We start from the raw sequence: 18,057 nt of genomic DNA, 5'->3' as shown, positions 1-18,057 counted from the left end.
ACCAATCCTTCAAATAGCATCCAACCCTGCACTATATCCCTGTAACCCCACATTTCCCAAAGCTAACCGATCTAGCCTGCACATCCCTGGACACTACAGGGCAATTTAGGGCAATCCATTCAACTTGCACATCTTTGGACTGTGGGAGGAAACTGGAGCACCCAGCACATTTTCATGCAGACATGGGGAGAATGTGCATACTTTACACAGACAGTCACCCAAGGCTGAAATCAAATCTAGGTCTCCTGTGCTGTGAGGTAACAAAGTTAATCACTGCCCTTGAATGCAAAGCCAACCTGAAGGTAGGATATTGCTGTAGAAGGAGCTAGTATCAGGCCAAACTTTATTGTTGGTTAACCATTAAGAGATGACATGCTTCTAATTCTCTCTCTTCATGATGGGTCACTACGAGAAGAAAATGGCAGCTCAGAAATAGAAAAAGCTCACATCCATCGCAATAAGGCTGTTTTAATAAAGACCAAAGAAGAAAAAACTGCCTTTCCTTTGTGACTCTATTTAGATTTGAATCCTTATCTGAAAACTGTCATTTGATTCCATGAACTGTAAAATATTAACTTCTCAAAGTCAGAAGTTACATATAACGTCAATTTATTGGCAATTACTGACTGTGTTATTGAACAACTGTTAAAACAGAGAATATGACTTTAATCATAAACAAATAAGATGTAATTGAAGCAAACACATTTCCGATGCTTTGAAGTCACATGGCACAGGCATGAAAAAGCCAATATAGTGGCGCATTCTTAAGTCCAATATCTATTTGCTATCATCAAGAGTTACATTACTCTTAAACAGTGTGCCACCTAATTCGACTCAGATTCAAATCAATTTCACTATATTGTGTCAAGAAGTTAAATGCCAGCACGGTTTGAACTGCATGAAGATGAGATACAATAACACTACAGGAGAATATTTTTTCACTCCTTCTTTAGACCTACCACTTCAATTGAGCCAAGTGACTTCAGCATTGAAAGATAAAGACCATTTATTTCACAATTTCAATTCAAAGGCAACTATACTGATTCAAACAAAACTTGAAACATTATAAAGCATTGCTACTTTCATAGAATTACATTGAATATGTACCACAGAACAGAATGTTTATTCCATGTCTGTGTTTATGCTAACACAAGTCTTCTCCCACCATTTTTCATGTAACCCTATTCATATAACTTGGTTGCTTTTTTCTCCCTCACAGTGTTTTACCTAGCTTCCCCTTAAATGCATCTATGATCAGGATTTTTGAACTATCTATTAAAACTACCATTTTGTATCTCAGCTAATTTGGCTACTCAATCTACAACGGAAATCAAACACATTGTTGTCAAAAAATGCTACATTGTAAGACTGCTACCATATGGAAATAACTGACATTAGATTGAGCTGACAGGAGGATACTGAACAATTAAATATCAGAACATCTTCTCCCCTTCTGGATTAAGAATTTTATCTAACAACAATGATTTAGAGTATAATATCCACTTAATTTTAATCAAAGAGTTGATTTTTGGAATAATTCTAAAGAGCTTCATTGCATGATTTTTCTTTCATACAATTGCCAATAAATAATGCACAATTAAAGTTCTTTTGCAGCAATAAATGAGACATTCTAGTAGATGCATAGAATCCATTAATCAAGAAAGAGCAGTTACTATCGGGCTATAGTAGGGATTTTTGTTCTAACAGGATCCTTACCAATTCAATTACATAACTCCTTTATCTTGAAATTAAGTTGTGAGATATTAATCACCAAGTTTTCTAAAATGCAATCAGTCTGATTTCAATGTGAATTATAATTAATTTTAATATGCTCAAAAATTGTGGACTAATATTTGCATAGTGTAATGCCAATTTACTTAAAAGGTAAAGGTTCTTGAGGCCGAAATTTGCTTCTAGCTAGAATGTTTTTGTTTTGTCAATGCAAAATCATTTCAATAAGTTAATGATCTTAAAAATGGTTCACTTTTATTTTCTGCAAACGATTTTCTAATTGTTTTGTTGGATTGAAATACTCCTACTTGTGTAAAAGACAGATTCCTTCACAGTTCAGCTCAGGGTGGTCAATCTATGATGGAAACTGGGCTTTCGGTAGTACAGAACTTGGAGGGTTGGTGTGGACTTGTTGCGCCAAAGGGCCTGTTACCACACTGTCGGGATTCTATGATTTGATGATTATATAGCTTTTCATCAGGACAATTCACAAGAATACCAGTTTATTGTGAATAATCCTGCTGAGTGCAATAGAAACTCTTTGACAAAATTACTTTTCCAGTGATATTTAAAAAGGTAGTGAGAATCTGACAACCAAATATGAATACTGAAATATTTTGCACTTCACTCTATTGGCAAAGATAAAATACAACAGAATCATGAATAAGTTTCAACTTTGGTGATTGTTCACTGTGCTTCCTAATTCTGTCTTTTTTCAAACCATTTCTGACAAAAGTAGGTAAGACCTGGGGGTACTTTAAATTAGAATACAATTAACAGGTCAGTGTTGACCAATGCCTTTCAGCAGGTGCTGTTGATTAAGTGTGAGCTATACCATCAATCCAACCAGTAAGTAAACTATTACAAGTTAGGAAGTGAGAAATATTGACCCTATATTTGGTAAGAAACATGAGACAATCTCTCAATACTCTCAAATCATTGCTTTTAAACTGGTGAAAAAAATGTAGCCCTCAAAATAATATGACAGGCAATGCGATAAATACTGAATTCTTTGAAACAGCTATCACAGGCCACAGGTTTCTTAAATGACAATGCAATAGGTTTCCTGTATAATCAACTCACTCATACTAGTGTATGAGTGGACCTTTTACTTTTGTTGTCTGGCTCTATTGTAAAGAAACATACGTGTCATTATCTTCATCTTGCTGGAGCAGTTTTTCAATGGCCATGTTTGCAATGGTCCTCCTGGCATCCTCCAGCTCCATCAGCCCAGGCTCGGAAACGGAAATGGGCAGGGGTACAAACTGAGGTGGCAGAGGCTGCAGTGAGTTTGTCTGACATGGAGCCACTGGTGCTGGCAGCGATGAAAGTGTCTGGCTCCAAGAGAAGTAGCTGAGCGCTGGCTGCTGATCTGCAAGGTCCAACTGTGGAATACCACCTGGTGTGGGGGCTCTCGACTGTGGAGAAATCAAAGCGAATATTAACAATTGCAAGTTCTTTACAAACATAGCCATAATTAGTGACTGATCTGCTGATTATTCTCTGTGGGCTCTTAGGTGCGGCTCACTGGTAAGACATCTGCCTTAGAAAGTTCCAATCCTAGGGCTACAAGCACAAAAGCTCCAATTCTGAGGGTCAGCTACACAGAGTGAGAAGTTAAACTGAAGCCACATCTCAGGTAGATCTAAACAAGCCCATGGCATTCTTTCACAGAGTTGAAGGATTCCTCTGGGTGTTCTGCTCAATATTCATCCTTCATCGAAATGTAACAAATAAACAGATTATCTGGTCATTTATATCCTTATTGTTTGTGGGATATTCCTGTGTGCAGATCAGCTGCCATGTTTAACACTACAGCAGTGACTTAATTGCAAAAGATTTTACTAGGTAAAGAATTCTGGAATATCGTGAAAGAATGAACAGTGTAAATTAAAATCTCTCTGACTTTAAAATTGCAGTTCTGTTTCCCTGTGCCAACTTTTCCCAATAGTTAACTAAAACATGCTTAGGAAACCATCCAAGGCCCCAAACAGTCCTTCCAGGTGAGACAGAGGTTCACCTGCCTCTATTCCAACCTAGTTAACTGCATCAGGTGTTCCTGGTGTGGTCTTGTCTACATCGGGGAGACCGAACATAAACTTAGGGAACGATTTGTCGAGCATCGCAGCACGGCCAGCAGGGGCTGACCGGACTTCCCAGTCAGTGCCCATTTCAAGTGCCCTAACCACTCTCTTTCCGACATGATCATCCTTGACCTCCTCCATTGCCACAATGAACCACACTGCAAATTGGAGGAATGACACCTCATCTTCCGCCTGGGCAGCCGACAGCTTGGAGGACTCAACATTGAGTTCTTCAGTTTCAAATAACCTCCCTTCCAAATCCCCGACTCCATTCCCAGACGCTCCCAAACCCTTTCACTGTTCCCTGCCACCAACCAAATTCATTCCTCACATTGACCAACCAGGTCGTACCTTCTACCTGTCTTCACCTATCCCCACTTCCCTACCCACCCCCAGTCCTGAAGAAGGGTGCACCTGAAGTATTGTCTTCTCCACCTCTTGACGCTGCCTGGCTTGCTGTGTTTTTTCAGCCCCCTGCCTGTCTACTCATGGGACATTAAGCAGAGAGTAGGTATCTTCTTATATTTACGGAGAAAAAACCCTCACAAAACGTCATCTACAAGCTTCAATAGTCCACTCTCTAAGAGTTCACAGAATCGCTGAATTGTCACAGCACAGAGTAAGGTCATTCAACCCATCATGTCTATGCTGATTCATTCTGTACTATTCTCCTGGCTTCTCTGTATAATCCATCACAAATGCTCATTTTCAATTAACACTCAGAGAGTCATAGAATTACACAGCTTGGAAACAGACACTTCAGTCCAACTCATCTGCGCTGACCAGGTATCCTAATCTGACCCAGTTCCATTTGCCAGCATTTAGCCACATCCCTCCAGACCTTCCCTGGTCATATACCCATCCAGATGCCTTTTAAATGTTGTAATTGTACCAGCCTCCACCATTTCCTCTGGCAGCTCATTCCATACATGCACCACTCTCTGTGTGATAAAGTTACTTCTCGGGTCCTTTTTAAATCTTTCCCCTCTTACCTTGAACCTATCCCTCTAGTTCTGGACTCCACCACCCTAGGAAAAATACTCAACCTATCCATGCCCCTCATGATTTTATAAATCTCTGTAAGGTCACCCCTCAGCTTCCGATGCTGCAAGAGAAAAGTCTCTAATACCCTTGCGAAAATACCTCAATTAAACATACCTCTAGCCGAGCAGTGCATAGAACACCCTTAACAGCTCTTTGAGTGAATTTGTTTTCTCATCCTTGTTTTGATCATTTTGTCAATCTGCCTCCCTCATTCCCAATTCTTTTACGAGTGGGATCAGTGATTCCCTTTTCACTGGGCGGCACGGTGGCACAGTGGTTAGCACTGCTGCCTCACAACGCCAGAGACCTGGATTCAATTCCCGCCTCAGGTGACTGACTGTGTGGAGTTTGCACGTTCTCCCCGTGTCTGCGTGGGTTTCCTCCGGGTGCTCCGGTTTCCTCCCACAGTCCAAAGATGTGCAGGTCAGGTGAATTGGCCAAGTTAAATTGCCCGTAGTGTTCGGTAAGGGAAAACTGTAGGGATATGGGTGGGTTGCGCTTCGGCGGGGCGGTGTGGACTTGTTGGGCCGAAGGGCCTGTTTCCACACTGTAATCTAATCTAATCTAAAAATCACTCTGTCCAGACCTTTCATGATTTTTAACACATCAAACATATTTCTTCTAAGATTTCTCCTCCTCAAAGAAAACAGTCCTAACTCCTTTGGTGTGTATCTTTACAACTGAGATTCCTCAGTCTGGAATCATCTCGTGAATTTTAGAATTATCACCTCTAACTCACCTCAGTGACATGTATTGAACTCTGATTTAGAAAAAGAATGACGTGTTACTTGGAAAAAACATGATTTGCTTACAACTCTGTCTCAACAACCAGCTTGGTCTGATGCCTGGCAGAGAAAAATGAATGAGGACGTAAAAAATCTATCACAAGGAACAAGTGCACAATGTTCAGCACCATTCAGATACTGAAGCAGTCCATGTGCAAATCCAACAAAATCTGGACGATATCCAGGCTTGAGCTGACAAGTGACAAGTAACATTCACGTCACATAAATGCTAGGCAATGACCACCTCCAATAAGGGACAGACTAACCACTGCCCCTTGATATTCGATGGCATTACAATCATTGAATCACCTGCAACACACATCCTGGGGTTTACCATTGATCAGAAACTCAACTGGACCCACCACATAAATGCAATGGCTACGAGAGCAGGTCAGAGGTTAGGAATACTGCAGTGAGTAACTCACCTCCTGACTCCAAAAGCTTGTCTATCATCTACAAGGCACAAATCATGGAATACTCCCCACTTGCCTGGATGAATGCAGCTCAACATCACTCAAAAAGTTTGACACTACCCAGGACAAAGCAACCCCCTTGACTGGTACTAAGTCCACATGCATCACTTCCTCCACCACTGATGTCCAGTAGCAGCTGTGTGCACTATCTACAAAATGCACTGCAAAAATTCACTAAAAATCCTTCGACAGAACCTTCCAAACCCATGACCATTTCCATTTAGAAGAACATGGGTAGCAGATACATGGAACACCACCGCCTGCAAGTTCCCCTCCAAGACACTCACCATCCTGACTTGAAAATATATTTCCGTCTCTTCACTGTCGTTGAGTCAAAATCCTGGAATTCCCTTGCTAAGGGCATCAACCTACATCACAATAACTGCAGCGGTTCAAGAAGACAGCTCATTCCCACTTTCTAAAGGGGAGCTAGGAATGGACAATAAATGCTGGCCCAGCCAACAATGCCCATGTCCCATGAGTGCAAAAAGAAGAAACCCATAACTTTTGTTTCCACCAAAGAATACCAAATAAGCCATTAGTGAGCACCATCCACTCCACAGCCCCCATGTGTGTTCAAATGTATTTAATAATCAGTATTTTATGTCAACATATGAAAATCCTGGTTGTATCATACCTGACAATTCACCCCAAAGTTGCTCAACAATGGTTGTGGAGTGTAAGACATCACCGAGGGAGGTCCCACTACTGCATAGCTGGAACAGACAGGCTGCATACACATGTCTTGCATGTATGAGGTGTTTACTGTCTCATGTAAGGGGTATTCCGGACATGGTGACCATTGTGGCAACGGCTGCAGGGTAGCAGAAGACGATTGAGGCAACCATGTAGTGTGGAAATTTCCCTCTTCAGCATTTTGCATTGATGGTGAAGGAATATCAGTCTCCGGGAACATAGGATGTCCTAAGAACAATTAAAAATAGCACCAATCAAATTGACAGAATGTTTACATTCAATATGTAGCAACACTAAATGCAGTCACATTAAACAAGTTCATTATGGGATATCTTGCAATATTGCATTTCATCATTACTGCATTACTGGCAAGCTCACAAGTCAATTTTAATACTCTGTCTGAATTGTGGAATTAAAATCAACTCAATACGTCAGGATACATCCCTTTGTTTTGGAATTGTATTGTTTCTTCCAGGGACTGTATTTAGGTCCATTTTTATGTGGGATTTGTAAAATTATAATTTTATTATTTCTGAAGTAATAAAGGTGTAAATGTCTGAAGGGTTAATGCTAAAGAGTGGCTTCAGCACAGTCCAATATGATAATGTCACATGGATATGCTGGGAGAACAGTTTTGGATCCCAAAGGAGTAAGTGTTGCCATCTCGGTCTCCCTCACAATTATTGTTACAGACACTATCGAATTAATGTAACTTGCAAATCGTGGTTAACTTAATGATAAACTGCACTTTGTTTAAGGCAAAAACTTCTTCTTGTAAGAGCACCAAGTGATTTTTCTCTAATGCTTTAACCCAGTTAAGCACTTGTAGATCCCTACCAGGAAAGAAGATGTGGCTCATACAATATAGTGAACACTGATGAGGATTTGTCCGACAACATTTTCCCATTTATGGCAACAATGAAAGAGACTGAACAATAGTTTTTACTGAGGACACGGTGCACAAGTTGATGTTACACTAATCACAAGGGTAAATAATGAAAGCAATAACAGTTTGAGTACAAGGCATAAAATGCTTCCTGCACGGACCAGCCTGATGAGATGGAAATCTACTTACTTTAATGATTGCTTTCCTCATTGACTTATACTAACAATCCAGTAAAATGGTTTACCTATCCCTTACACAGAGAGGAAAGTCAGAACATATGGATAATGAAGGACAGAAACCCCTGCTTTGTTAAGTGGTTAGATTGTGGAGGGTTGTTTGAGGCTGTTAGTTTTCCAAATATCTGTTGTTTGGATCCATGGCTTGACACAAAACTCTTTGTTAGCAACCAATGATATATTGAACCCTCACACAATGCTTCTGTTTCCATCTGGACCTTCATAGCTAGTCATCCGATTCTGATGTCATTGTTACCTCGTTGTCATATATGTCTCTAATGTTAGATCCACTAATCCACAACACCCCCACTACTTTCAACCTTTCATATTTTACATCTCTCTCCACAATATCAGACTGCACAGGGCTCAGCTTTGTGGTGACTTGTCCAATGGTATTCTTCTCCTGGGTGGCTGTACAGTTTATTGTCGAGCTTAGATCAGAGTGGTGCTGGAAAAGCATAACAGGTCAGGCAGCATCCAAAGAGCAGGAAAATCGACGTTTTGGGCAAAGGCCCTTCATCAGGAAGGGCTTCCTGATGAAGAGCTTTTGCCCAAAACGTCGATTTTCCTACTCCTCGGATGCTGCTTGACCTGCTGTACCTTTCCAGCACCACTCTGATCTAAACACTGATCTCCAGCATCTGCAGTCCTCACTTTTGCCCAATTTATTGTAGAGCTTGGTTCTTTATCTGAGTACTGAGTCCATGTTCCTATGTGTTTAAGGACATTAAGATACTATGGTTAATGAGGATACCATGCTCATTCCCAACTATATACAATCTTAAATTTTTTTCAATAAGTACACCTTCCTTCTGTTGTTCCCTGAACCATACTCTCTGCTTGAGCTTAAGGACTGCTAATGAGGTGTTCTCTGATTAACATTTCAAGCTTGACTTTTCCTTTGTTATTTCCTCACAATGTTACTCTGTCTCACCATTGTCATCTGTAATGTTAGATTTTAATAAGTGTGGCAAAGTTGGAAGCTGTATTCTCAGTCCTACCCATCAATAACTCTGCCCATGATAGCCAATGCTGTAGTGGTGAGGTTTGATAACTCAGAAGAGTGAGATTGAGGTCTTTAACTCTTTGTTTTTATAAATAAAACTTTAATTGTTTCTATTCTTCTCTCAGTTCCTCCGTTTGTTTAAGGGTAGCAAAAATTGGTAACATGAATGAAGTCACATCCATTTGTGGAATATTAGAATCTTTAATTCATAAACAGCTGTCCATTGTCAAATACTATACTGTCTAGGATCCCTTCTATGGAATAAATTCTCTTGAGAGGGATTTGACGACTGCTTCTGCTGTAATGCTGCACAATTAACTAATTTCAATCAATCGCTAACCATATGTTACTCTTAAAATCAAGCAAATCAATTAATCTTTCTCAAGAGTGACCAAAGTCATTAAGGATAGGGAGGTGGTCATAGTAATTCATTTTGTTTTTGGCTATTTATGACACAAAGAATCAATTATTTCTTCTATAGCATGACTATTGCCTGGTCAGAAGACTGATTGCTAAGGTCTGGTACAAAGTAGACAAGCACAAGGCTGGAAGAACACAGCAGGCCAGGCAGCATCAGATGGTAGAGAAGTCAACATAACCATTCGGGCTGACTTCTCCACCTTCTGTTGCTGTCTGGCTTGCTGGGTTCTTCCAGCATCCTACTTGTCTACTTTGGATTCCAGCATCTGCAGTATTTTTTTGTCTCATACTCTGGTACAAGACTTTGTAGTTCCAATATATCCTTGGTGTATTCTTTGAAGAATACCAAGTCACCAGGGCTCTCAGTACAACTAATTTCTTGTGAAAGATTCATAAGTCTCATCCAAAATATTGGGTTGTTGGACACACAGTCTGATTACCCTAACAGACACTATTTCCAGATCTGACAACATGCTTCATCCCATTCTTAGGCTTGCCTTTTCTCTTGCAACTTCCTTTCAGTAGCTAGCAAGTTGGGAGGCAGCAGCATAATGGCAATGTCACCAGATTAGTAATTGGAAAACCCCATGTTAATGTTTTGGAGCGCTGGATTTGAATCGCACCATGGCGAATGGTGAAATTTGAATTCAATAAAAATCTGGAACAAAAAGTCAGCTTAATGGTGACGATGTAACTGTTGTTGTAAAACTCTATCTGATGATTTATGTAGTTTAGCCTGCATGTGGTTTCAGACCCACAGCAATGAATTTGACTCAGCAATAGCATGGATATGGTGTACAGTCAAGGTGCTTATCCCAGGGTAGGGGTGTTCAAAACTAGACAGCATAGGTTTAAGTGGAGGGGAAAGATTTAAAAGGGACCTAAGGGGCAATTTTTCATGCAGAGGGTGGTGAGGGTATGGAATGAACTGCCAGAGGAAGTGGTAGAGGCTGGTACAATTACAACATTTAAAAAGCATCTGGATGGGTATATGAATAGGAAGGGTTTGGAGGGATATGCACTACATAATGGCAAATTGGACTAGATTAATTTAGGATATCCGATTGGCATGGATGATTTAGACCGAACGTTTTTCCTTGCTAAATATCTCTATGACTCTTTGTCTCTAATAAATGCTGGTCTAGCCAGTGACACCCAAATCCCTGACTGAATAGTGAGTGTGGAGTGATTAAGGAAGTGTATACTTCAACCTCAAGAAAGCCTGAGTTCTCCTGTTCAGTTCCACGTGATGGTATCTGAAAGAGTGTGTGTCAGCTGCTGTTTAGTGCATTTCTTTATGTTCAGAAATGGAAATAGAATTCAATGAGTCTGAAGCATAGAATTCAGATCAGCATCTTGTCAATTTCCTTCATACTCAAAATGGTGATGGATGGTTTATGGTCTGGTGAGCTGTAATCCCATAACGTAACCTGAAGATGTTTTGCACACCCATGTTACTGTTGATGCATCTTTCTCTGTCATGGCATTGCACTGTTCTGTCTCTTTTAGTGACCTAGAGGAATAGCAACCTGGTCTATGTTTGTCATCGTTCTGCAAGTGAAATAGTACTGCCCCAAATCCTGTAAATGATATATCTGTCACAGCAATCGTCGGTAAGTTTGGGTCATAGTGGACTAAGATTTCTGACGAGACTAGGAGTCGTTTAACCTTTTCTACTAATCCATGTTCCTGCACCATTTTCAACCCTGTGTCAAAAACTGCCTGGAATGCGCAATGAAAACTGAAAGAACTGCAGATGGCTGTAAAGCAGAAACATTGTGATCTCCTGAAGTAGATTCACTGGTCCTGATAATTCTTGGCTCTTTCTAGATTTTGAAAGAGGTGATTGTGGTCCTTATTAAATGTATCTTTTTTATGAGGGTACAATCTGGTCATTTCCTTCTCAAGTATATTGTGCCACCCAAATGCTACTTCCGCTGAGTATCTCATCACATGGTCCAGGGAAAACTAACACTACTATTCCGTTTTGCTAACCCTGGTGACATCCTCCATCACCATGGTATTCCATTGTTCATTGTGACTTCATGTCTGGAAGACACTACCATGAGGAACTTCTGCAGAGATATCCTGGAGCTGAGATAACTGACCTCTAATAAACACAACCATCTTTCTATGTGCTGGGTATGATTAGATTAGATTCCTTACAGTGTGGGGACAAGCCATTTGGCCCAACAAGTCCATACCGACCCTCCAAAGAGTAACCACCCAGACCTATTCCCCTACATTTATTCCTGATTAATGCACCTAACCTACAAATCCCTGAACACTATGGGCAATTTAGCATGTCCAATTCACCTAACCTGCACATCACTGGACTGTGGGAGGAAACCAGAGCACCCAGAGAAAATCCACGCAGGCACAGGGAGAATGGACAAACTCCACACAGACAGCCACCCGAGGCAGGAATTGAACCCAAGTCCCTGTCACTGTGAGACAGCAGTGCTAACCACTGAGCCACTGTGCTGATTCTAACTGGTAGAGAGTTTGCCTCCTGATTCCCATTGATTCCAGTTTTGCTAGGGCTCCTTAAAGCTACACTTAGTTAAATGCAGTCTTGATATCAAGGGCTGTCACTCTCCCCTCATCTCATACATTATCCCTCCTATGTTAAGAAATTGAATATGGGTACCATGGTATTGAAGAATCCAATAGATATTTATTATAGCTGATTACAAAGAGATTTTGATTGATTGGGTCAATGGGCTGAGGAGTTTAATTTGGACAAATGCCAGGAATTGCATTTTGGCAAGACAAATAAAAGCAGGACTTATTCATTTCAAAGTAGACCTCGGGTACTTTTGTTGAACCGAGAGACTTAGGAGATCAAGTACATAATTCTTTAAAGTTTCTGTCACATGTAGACAAGGTGGTTATGAAGACATTTAGCACAATTGTCTTCATTGCTCAGATCTTTGAGTATAGGAGTTGGGTAGGCATGTTGAAGTTGTACAGGACATTGGTGAGGTTTCTTCTGGAATACTGTGTCCAGTTCTGGTTGCCCTGTTCAGGAAGGATACAACCAAGCTGGACAGGGTTCAGAAAATATTTACCAGTACGTTGCTGGGAATGGAAGGTTTGAATTATAGGAAGAGGCTGGAAAGACTGAGACCTATTTCACTGGAGTGAGGATGATGAAGGATGACCTTATAGAGGTTTATAAAATCGGGAGGAGCATAGATAAGGCAAATGGCAAGTGTTTTTTCCCTGTGGTGGGGGATTTTGGAACTAGGGAGCATATTTTTAAGGTGTGAGGAGAAAGATCTAAAATGGAGATGAGGGGCAACTTTTTACACAGAGTGTTTCGTGTGTGGAATGAACTTCCATCAGAAGTAGTGGATATGGGTACAGTTACAACATGTAAGAGTTGAGAGTGGGGTACTAGAAAAGCATTCCTGATGAAGGGCTCTTGTCTGAAATGTTGATTGTCCTGCTCCTCAGATGTTGCATGACCTGCTGTGCTTTTCCAGCACCCCACTCTTGACTCTGATCTCCAGCATCTGCAGTCTTCAGCACAGTGACTCGCTGGTTAGCACTATTGCCTCACAGCACCAGGGACCCAGGTTCAATTCCAGCCTTGGGCGACCGTCTGTGTGGAGTTTGCACATTCTCTCCGTGTCTGCATGGGTTTCTTCTGGGTGCTCTGGTTTCCTCCCACAGTCCAAAGATGTGCAGGTTAGGTGAATTGGCCATGCTAAATTGCCATAGTGTTAGGTGCATAAGTCAGAGGGAAATGGGTCTGGGTGGGTTACTCTTTGGAGGGTTGGTGTGGACTGGTTGGCCAAATGGCCTGTTTCCAGGCTGTAGGGAATCTAATCAGTCCTCACTTTCTCCTACAACATTTAAAAGACATTTTGACAAGTACATGAATAAGAAAGGTTTGGAAGGATATGGGCCAAGCGGAGACAGATGGGACTAGTTTAGTTTGGGAACATGGTTTTCGTGGACTGGTTGGACTGAAGGGTCTGCTTCCTTGCTGTATGACTCTATGACTAGGCTTGACTGATAGTTAGTTGCCAGTTCTTTGCACAGAAGTGCCCATTTTTCAGAAAGAGACATTCCTGAGAATGTCTCTCTTTATCTGAACCGTGTATCACTTAGATGTTTTACAAACCAAAATAAACCCCTATAAATATTCCATCCCTTGTCTGTCATTTTGGAAAGGCAATTGATTGTAAAAACAAATGATAGGCTTATGTGGAAGCACTTGGCAGTCAATGTATAAACACAGTTGTATTAAGATAAACAGAATGGCAGCTGGCACAAGAGATTTTAGCTAGTTGATAAAAGCAAGGTCAACTATCAACAGAAAATCAATGGGACTCGCTAACAATTAACAAATAAATGGCTTTATGTGTAATTGAATATGTAAAAAGTTCTTTGCACCATTGTTCAGTCTGAAATGTGTCAGTTCCTTTCCGCGATTATGCTGCATATTTTATAGTTATGTATGATGAATCTTACCTATTTGTGAATAGCATGTCATCGAAAGGTGTGGCAAAACCATCTGCTTGATATAAAAAGAAGTGTTAAGTTAGAAAAGCAATTACATGCATTGCCTTTGTAGCTGTAAATACAAGATATTTTAAGATGGTGAATGTATTTGATATGTTTTCCACCTCAATGATTTAAATTAATGCATCCATAAATGAAATATCATAATTCAATTTAGCAGAGTTTATTTAGTTCTATTTCATAAAGCACATACGATGATCAGCATTAAAAGCATATTCTGTGGTTCCCTCAACAGTACTTTTCAAACTCACAACCTCCACCAACAGAGAATTACTGTGAAGAAATCATGGGCATATCATGGGCGGCACGGTGGCACAGTGGTTAGCACTGCTGCCTCACAGCGTCAGAGACCCGGGTTCAATTCCCGCCTCAGGCGACTGACTGTGTGGAGTTTGCACGTTCTCCCCATGTCTGCGTGGGTTTCCTCCGGGTGCTCCGGTTTCCTCCCACAGTCCAAAGATGTGCAGGTTAGGTGAATTGGCCATGCTAAATTGCCCGTAGTGTTAGGTAAGGGGTAAATGTAAGGGTATGGGTGGGTTGCGCTTCGGCGGGGCGGTGTGGACTTGTTGGGCCTGTTTCCACATTGTAAGTAATCTAATCTAAAAATATCAAGTTGCACTATAAATCACACATCGTCCTGATTTGGAAGTATTGATTATTTCTTCATTGTCACTACATCAAAATCCTGGAACTTTCTCCCCTTATATCACTCTCAGTATACCTACACCACACAGACTGTAGTTGGTCAAGAAGGTGACTCACTGTCATTTTCTCAAGAACAATTGGGTTTGACTAATAAATGCTGCCCCTGCCAGCAATGCAGAAATCCCAAGAATTAACCTACAGAACTTTTACACATTTTTCTTTTAATTTTGTGAGAGATGGGTTGTTAATAGGACAAATGACTGTTGCGACCTGTCGATTGATTTCTGGGAAATTTTAAGCAAAGAATAGCTTTTCAAGCTACACTGGTACCTTCTTTATTGACTGTAAATTAAATTAACACTGAAATTGTAAGAGTCTATACACTTCAAAAGCTTAAAATGTAAAACTAGAGTTAGGGCCAGTATTACAATGCAATGAATCTAGGAAAAAGGTAACACTGGTGACATCTATCTCCATCTCATCACCCATCTTTATCTCCCCAGCATTTCTCTTGACTCCTTAGCTCCTTGATGGCTTGAAACCAATACCAGAAAGAATGAGATGTGATTAAGGAGTGAAACCAATTCAACAACAGTTAGATTATACATATGATATCTTTTACAATCCAAAGAAATTATTAGTGATCATACAGGAGGGCATCTCACACTGGAAGTCTTATTGACTCTGAAAAATTCCTCCGAAGGCTATCAAGCTAACTCTAGGAGCCTGAAGTAATTGATATAACTAATGACATCAAATTCTTGCCTAGCCTTCACATGCTTTCCACATTCTAGAAATCATCTACCTTCCTCTTGAAGGCTTGCAGAGAAGTCAAATTTATTGTGTATTCTGGCAAGCAACTTCACAAAACGTTAAGCCAACCACAACTTGTCACAATTGCTTGTTGTGATGATAAAACAGGGGCAACTGTACAGCACACATACAAATACAGTGAGATATGAACACATGGGCTATTTATCCATCTCACAATTAGTATAGAAAATAATAAAGAAAAATAGACAAGCGGAGCTAATTAATTTGCATTTAGGTGTTCAGTACCCATCTACTGATGGAGATGAAGTTTTCTGATTTGCATGAAAGCTGCCACACCTTGCTGCTGTATAACTTGCTTCAAACACACTCCTTACTCATTTGGCTACACTTGGGGGCATCTCCTTTTGTGTTTCAGGAGTACAAAAGAATTTTGAGGTTTTGAGACACTTAAGAATGAAAAGAACAGCAAAATAAAGTTAAGTTTTGTTTGCTATTCTACACTGAATCTGGGCATATGGCAGACCAGTGTGATGGGTACAATTCTATATACATGGAGTAAGCTGCAGGCTTCATGACCATCACACATCTAGAGTGGGATTTCCTCGTACTACAGTGATTGTTCCTCTTCACTAACTTTCCGCTATAGACCTGAAGACCATAAGATCTGGGAGTAGATTTAGGCCATTCAACCCATCGAGTCTATTCCACCATTTGATCACGGCTAATATATTACTCAACCCCATTCTTCTGCTTTCTTCCTGTAACCTTTGATTCTCTTATTAATTAAGATCCTATCTATCTATCTCTATCTTAAATACACTCAATGACTAGCCTCCACAGCCCACTTTGGCAATGAATTCCACAGATTCACCATCTTCTGACAGAAGAAATTCCTTCTTATCTCAGTTCTAAAGGGTCATCTGAGTCTGTACCCTTGGATTTAGTCTCTCCCACCAGTGGAAATAACATCTCCATGTTCACTCTACCCAGGTCACTCTGCATTCTGTAAATTTCAGTGAGGCCACCCCTCATCCTTCCAAATTCCATTGACCACAAACCCAGAGTCCTCAACTGCTCTCCTCAAATGAACAAGCTCTTCATCCCTGGGATCTTTCTTGTAAATCTCCCCTGGACTCTCTCCAAGGCCAACATGTCCTTCCTTAGATATGGGGCTCATAACTGCTCACAATATTCCAAATGTAGACTGACCAGAGCCTTATTCAGCTTCAGCAATACATTTCTGCTCCTGTATTCTAGCCTTCTTGAAATGAATGCTGAAAATGTGTTGCTGGAAAAGCGCAGCAGGTCAGGCAGCATCCAAGGAACAAGAGAATCGATGTTTCGGGCATAAGCCCTTCTTCAGGAATGAGGAAAGTGTGTCCAGCAGGCTAAGATAAAAGGTCTTCTTGAAATGAATGCTAACATTGCATTTGTCTTCCTAATTGCACGTTAACCTTAGGAGAATGCTGAACTCGGACTCCTGAGTCCCTTTGTGATTCAGATTTCCAAAGCTTTTTCCTGATTATAAAAGTCTATGCCTCTATTCTTCCTACTATGACTTCACACATTGCAACATTGTATTCCATCTTTTACTTCTTTGCCCACTCTCCTAGCCTATCCAAGTCCTTCTGTAGCCTTCCTGTTTCCTCAACACTACCTACCCCTCCAATTGTCTTTGAGTCATCTGCAAACTTAGTAACAATGCCATTAGTTCCTTCGTGCAGATTGTTAATGTGTAACGTGAATAGTTGTGGTCGTAACATGGACCCCTGCGGAACTCCACTGGCTGTCGTACTGAAAAAGATCCCTTTATTCCTACTGTCTGCCTTCTGCCAGTCAGCCGGTCCTCTATCCATATCAGTACCTTGCCCTTAACCCCATGGAATCTGATCTTATTTAGCATCTTTCTGTGTGGCACCTTGTCAATGGCCTTCAAGCCTTCCTTTTTATTCACTTCTGGGACATGGGTGTCACTGACGGACTGGCATTTATTGCTTATTCCTAGTTGATCATAAGAAGGTGATGGTGAGCTGCCTTTTTGAACTGGTGCAAGCCATGTTGTTGTAGCTAGACTCACAATGCCCTTCGGGAGGGAATTTCTCTTCTCTCCAGACTATTCAGCATAGTGTTTAAATTTAGAACAGCTTTAAAAATAATAAATTAAAACAAGGGATTAAGTTCAATGGCAGTGAAACTTATGACTGATTGACACTCTCCAAATGTCAATTCTTTCATAAATTCAAAATACTGCATGTCTGGAAACCTGAAATAAAAACAAATAATTCCATTTATCCCAGCAGTGACTGCGGAGAGAGAAAAACAGAGTTGATACTTCAGGTCTGTAACTTTATCAGTCATTGAAAAACTCATTGGCAATGAGTTGGCTTAACACGGTGGCTCAGAGGTTAGCACTGCTGCCTCATAGCACTAGGGACCTGGGTTCGATTCCACCTCAGGCGACTGTCTGCATGGAGTTACATTCTACTCAATTCTAGGTGGGTTTTCTCCGGGTGCTCTGGTTTCCTCCCACAATCCAAAGATGTGCAGGTTTGGTGGATTAGCCATGGGAAATGCAGGGATAGAGTGGGTCTGGGTTAGGTACTCTTTGGAGGGTCAGTGTGAACTTGATGGGCTAAATAGTCTGCTTCCAGACCATTGAATGAGATCATGGATGATCTGTGGCTCAACTCCACATAGCTGCCTTTGGTCCATATCTCTTCATACCTTTGCTTAACAAAAATCTA

At 40.8% G+C, this 18,057-nt stretch overlaps 1 protein-coding gene across 1 annotated transcript in view; it reads right to left on the bottom strand.

The window, feature by feature from the left end:
- The window catches only part of LOC122540627 (NF-kappa-B inhibitor delta-like), a 123,932-nt gene that overhangs the window by 43,972 nt on the left and 61,903 nt on the right, over nt 1-18,057 (bottom strand). Inside the window, exons 3-5 of the mRNA XM_043676599.1 lie at nt 13,844-13,886; nt 6,755-7,041; nt 2,878-3,149 (exon numbers count right to left, since the gene is read on the bottom strand). Coding sequence (XP_043532534.1) covers nt 2,878-3,149; nt 6,755-7,041; nt 13,844-13,886 — 602 coding nt within the window. The remainder of the gene's footprint in view (nt 1-2,877; nt 3,150-6,754; nt 7,042-13,843; nt 13,887-18,057) is intronic.

Source organism: Chiloscyllium plagiosum, chromosome 35 (assembly GCF_004010195.1).
Source record: "Chiloscyllium plagiosum isolate BGI_BamShark_2017 chromosome 35, ASM401019v2, whole genome shotgun sequence".
Classification (NCBI taxonomy): domain Eukaryota; kingdom Metazoa; phylum Chordata; class Chondrichthyes; order Orectolobiformes; family Hemiscylliidae; genus Chiloscyllium; species Chiloscyllium plagiosum.
This window is presented reverse-complemented; position numbering and strand designations above follow the sequence as displayed.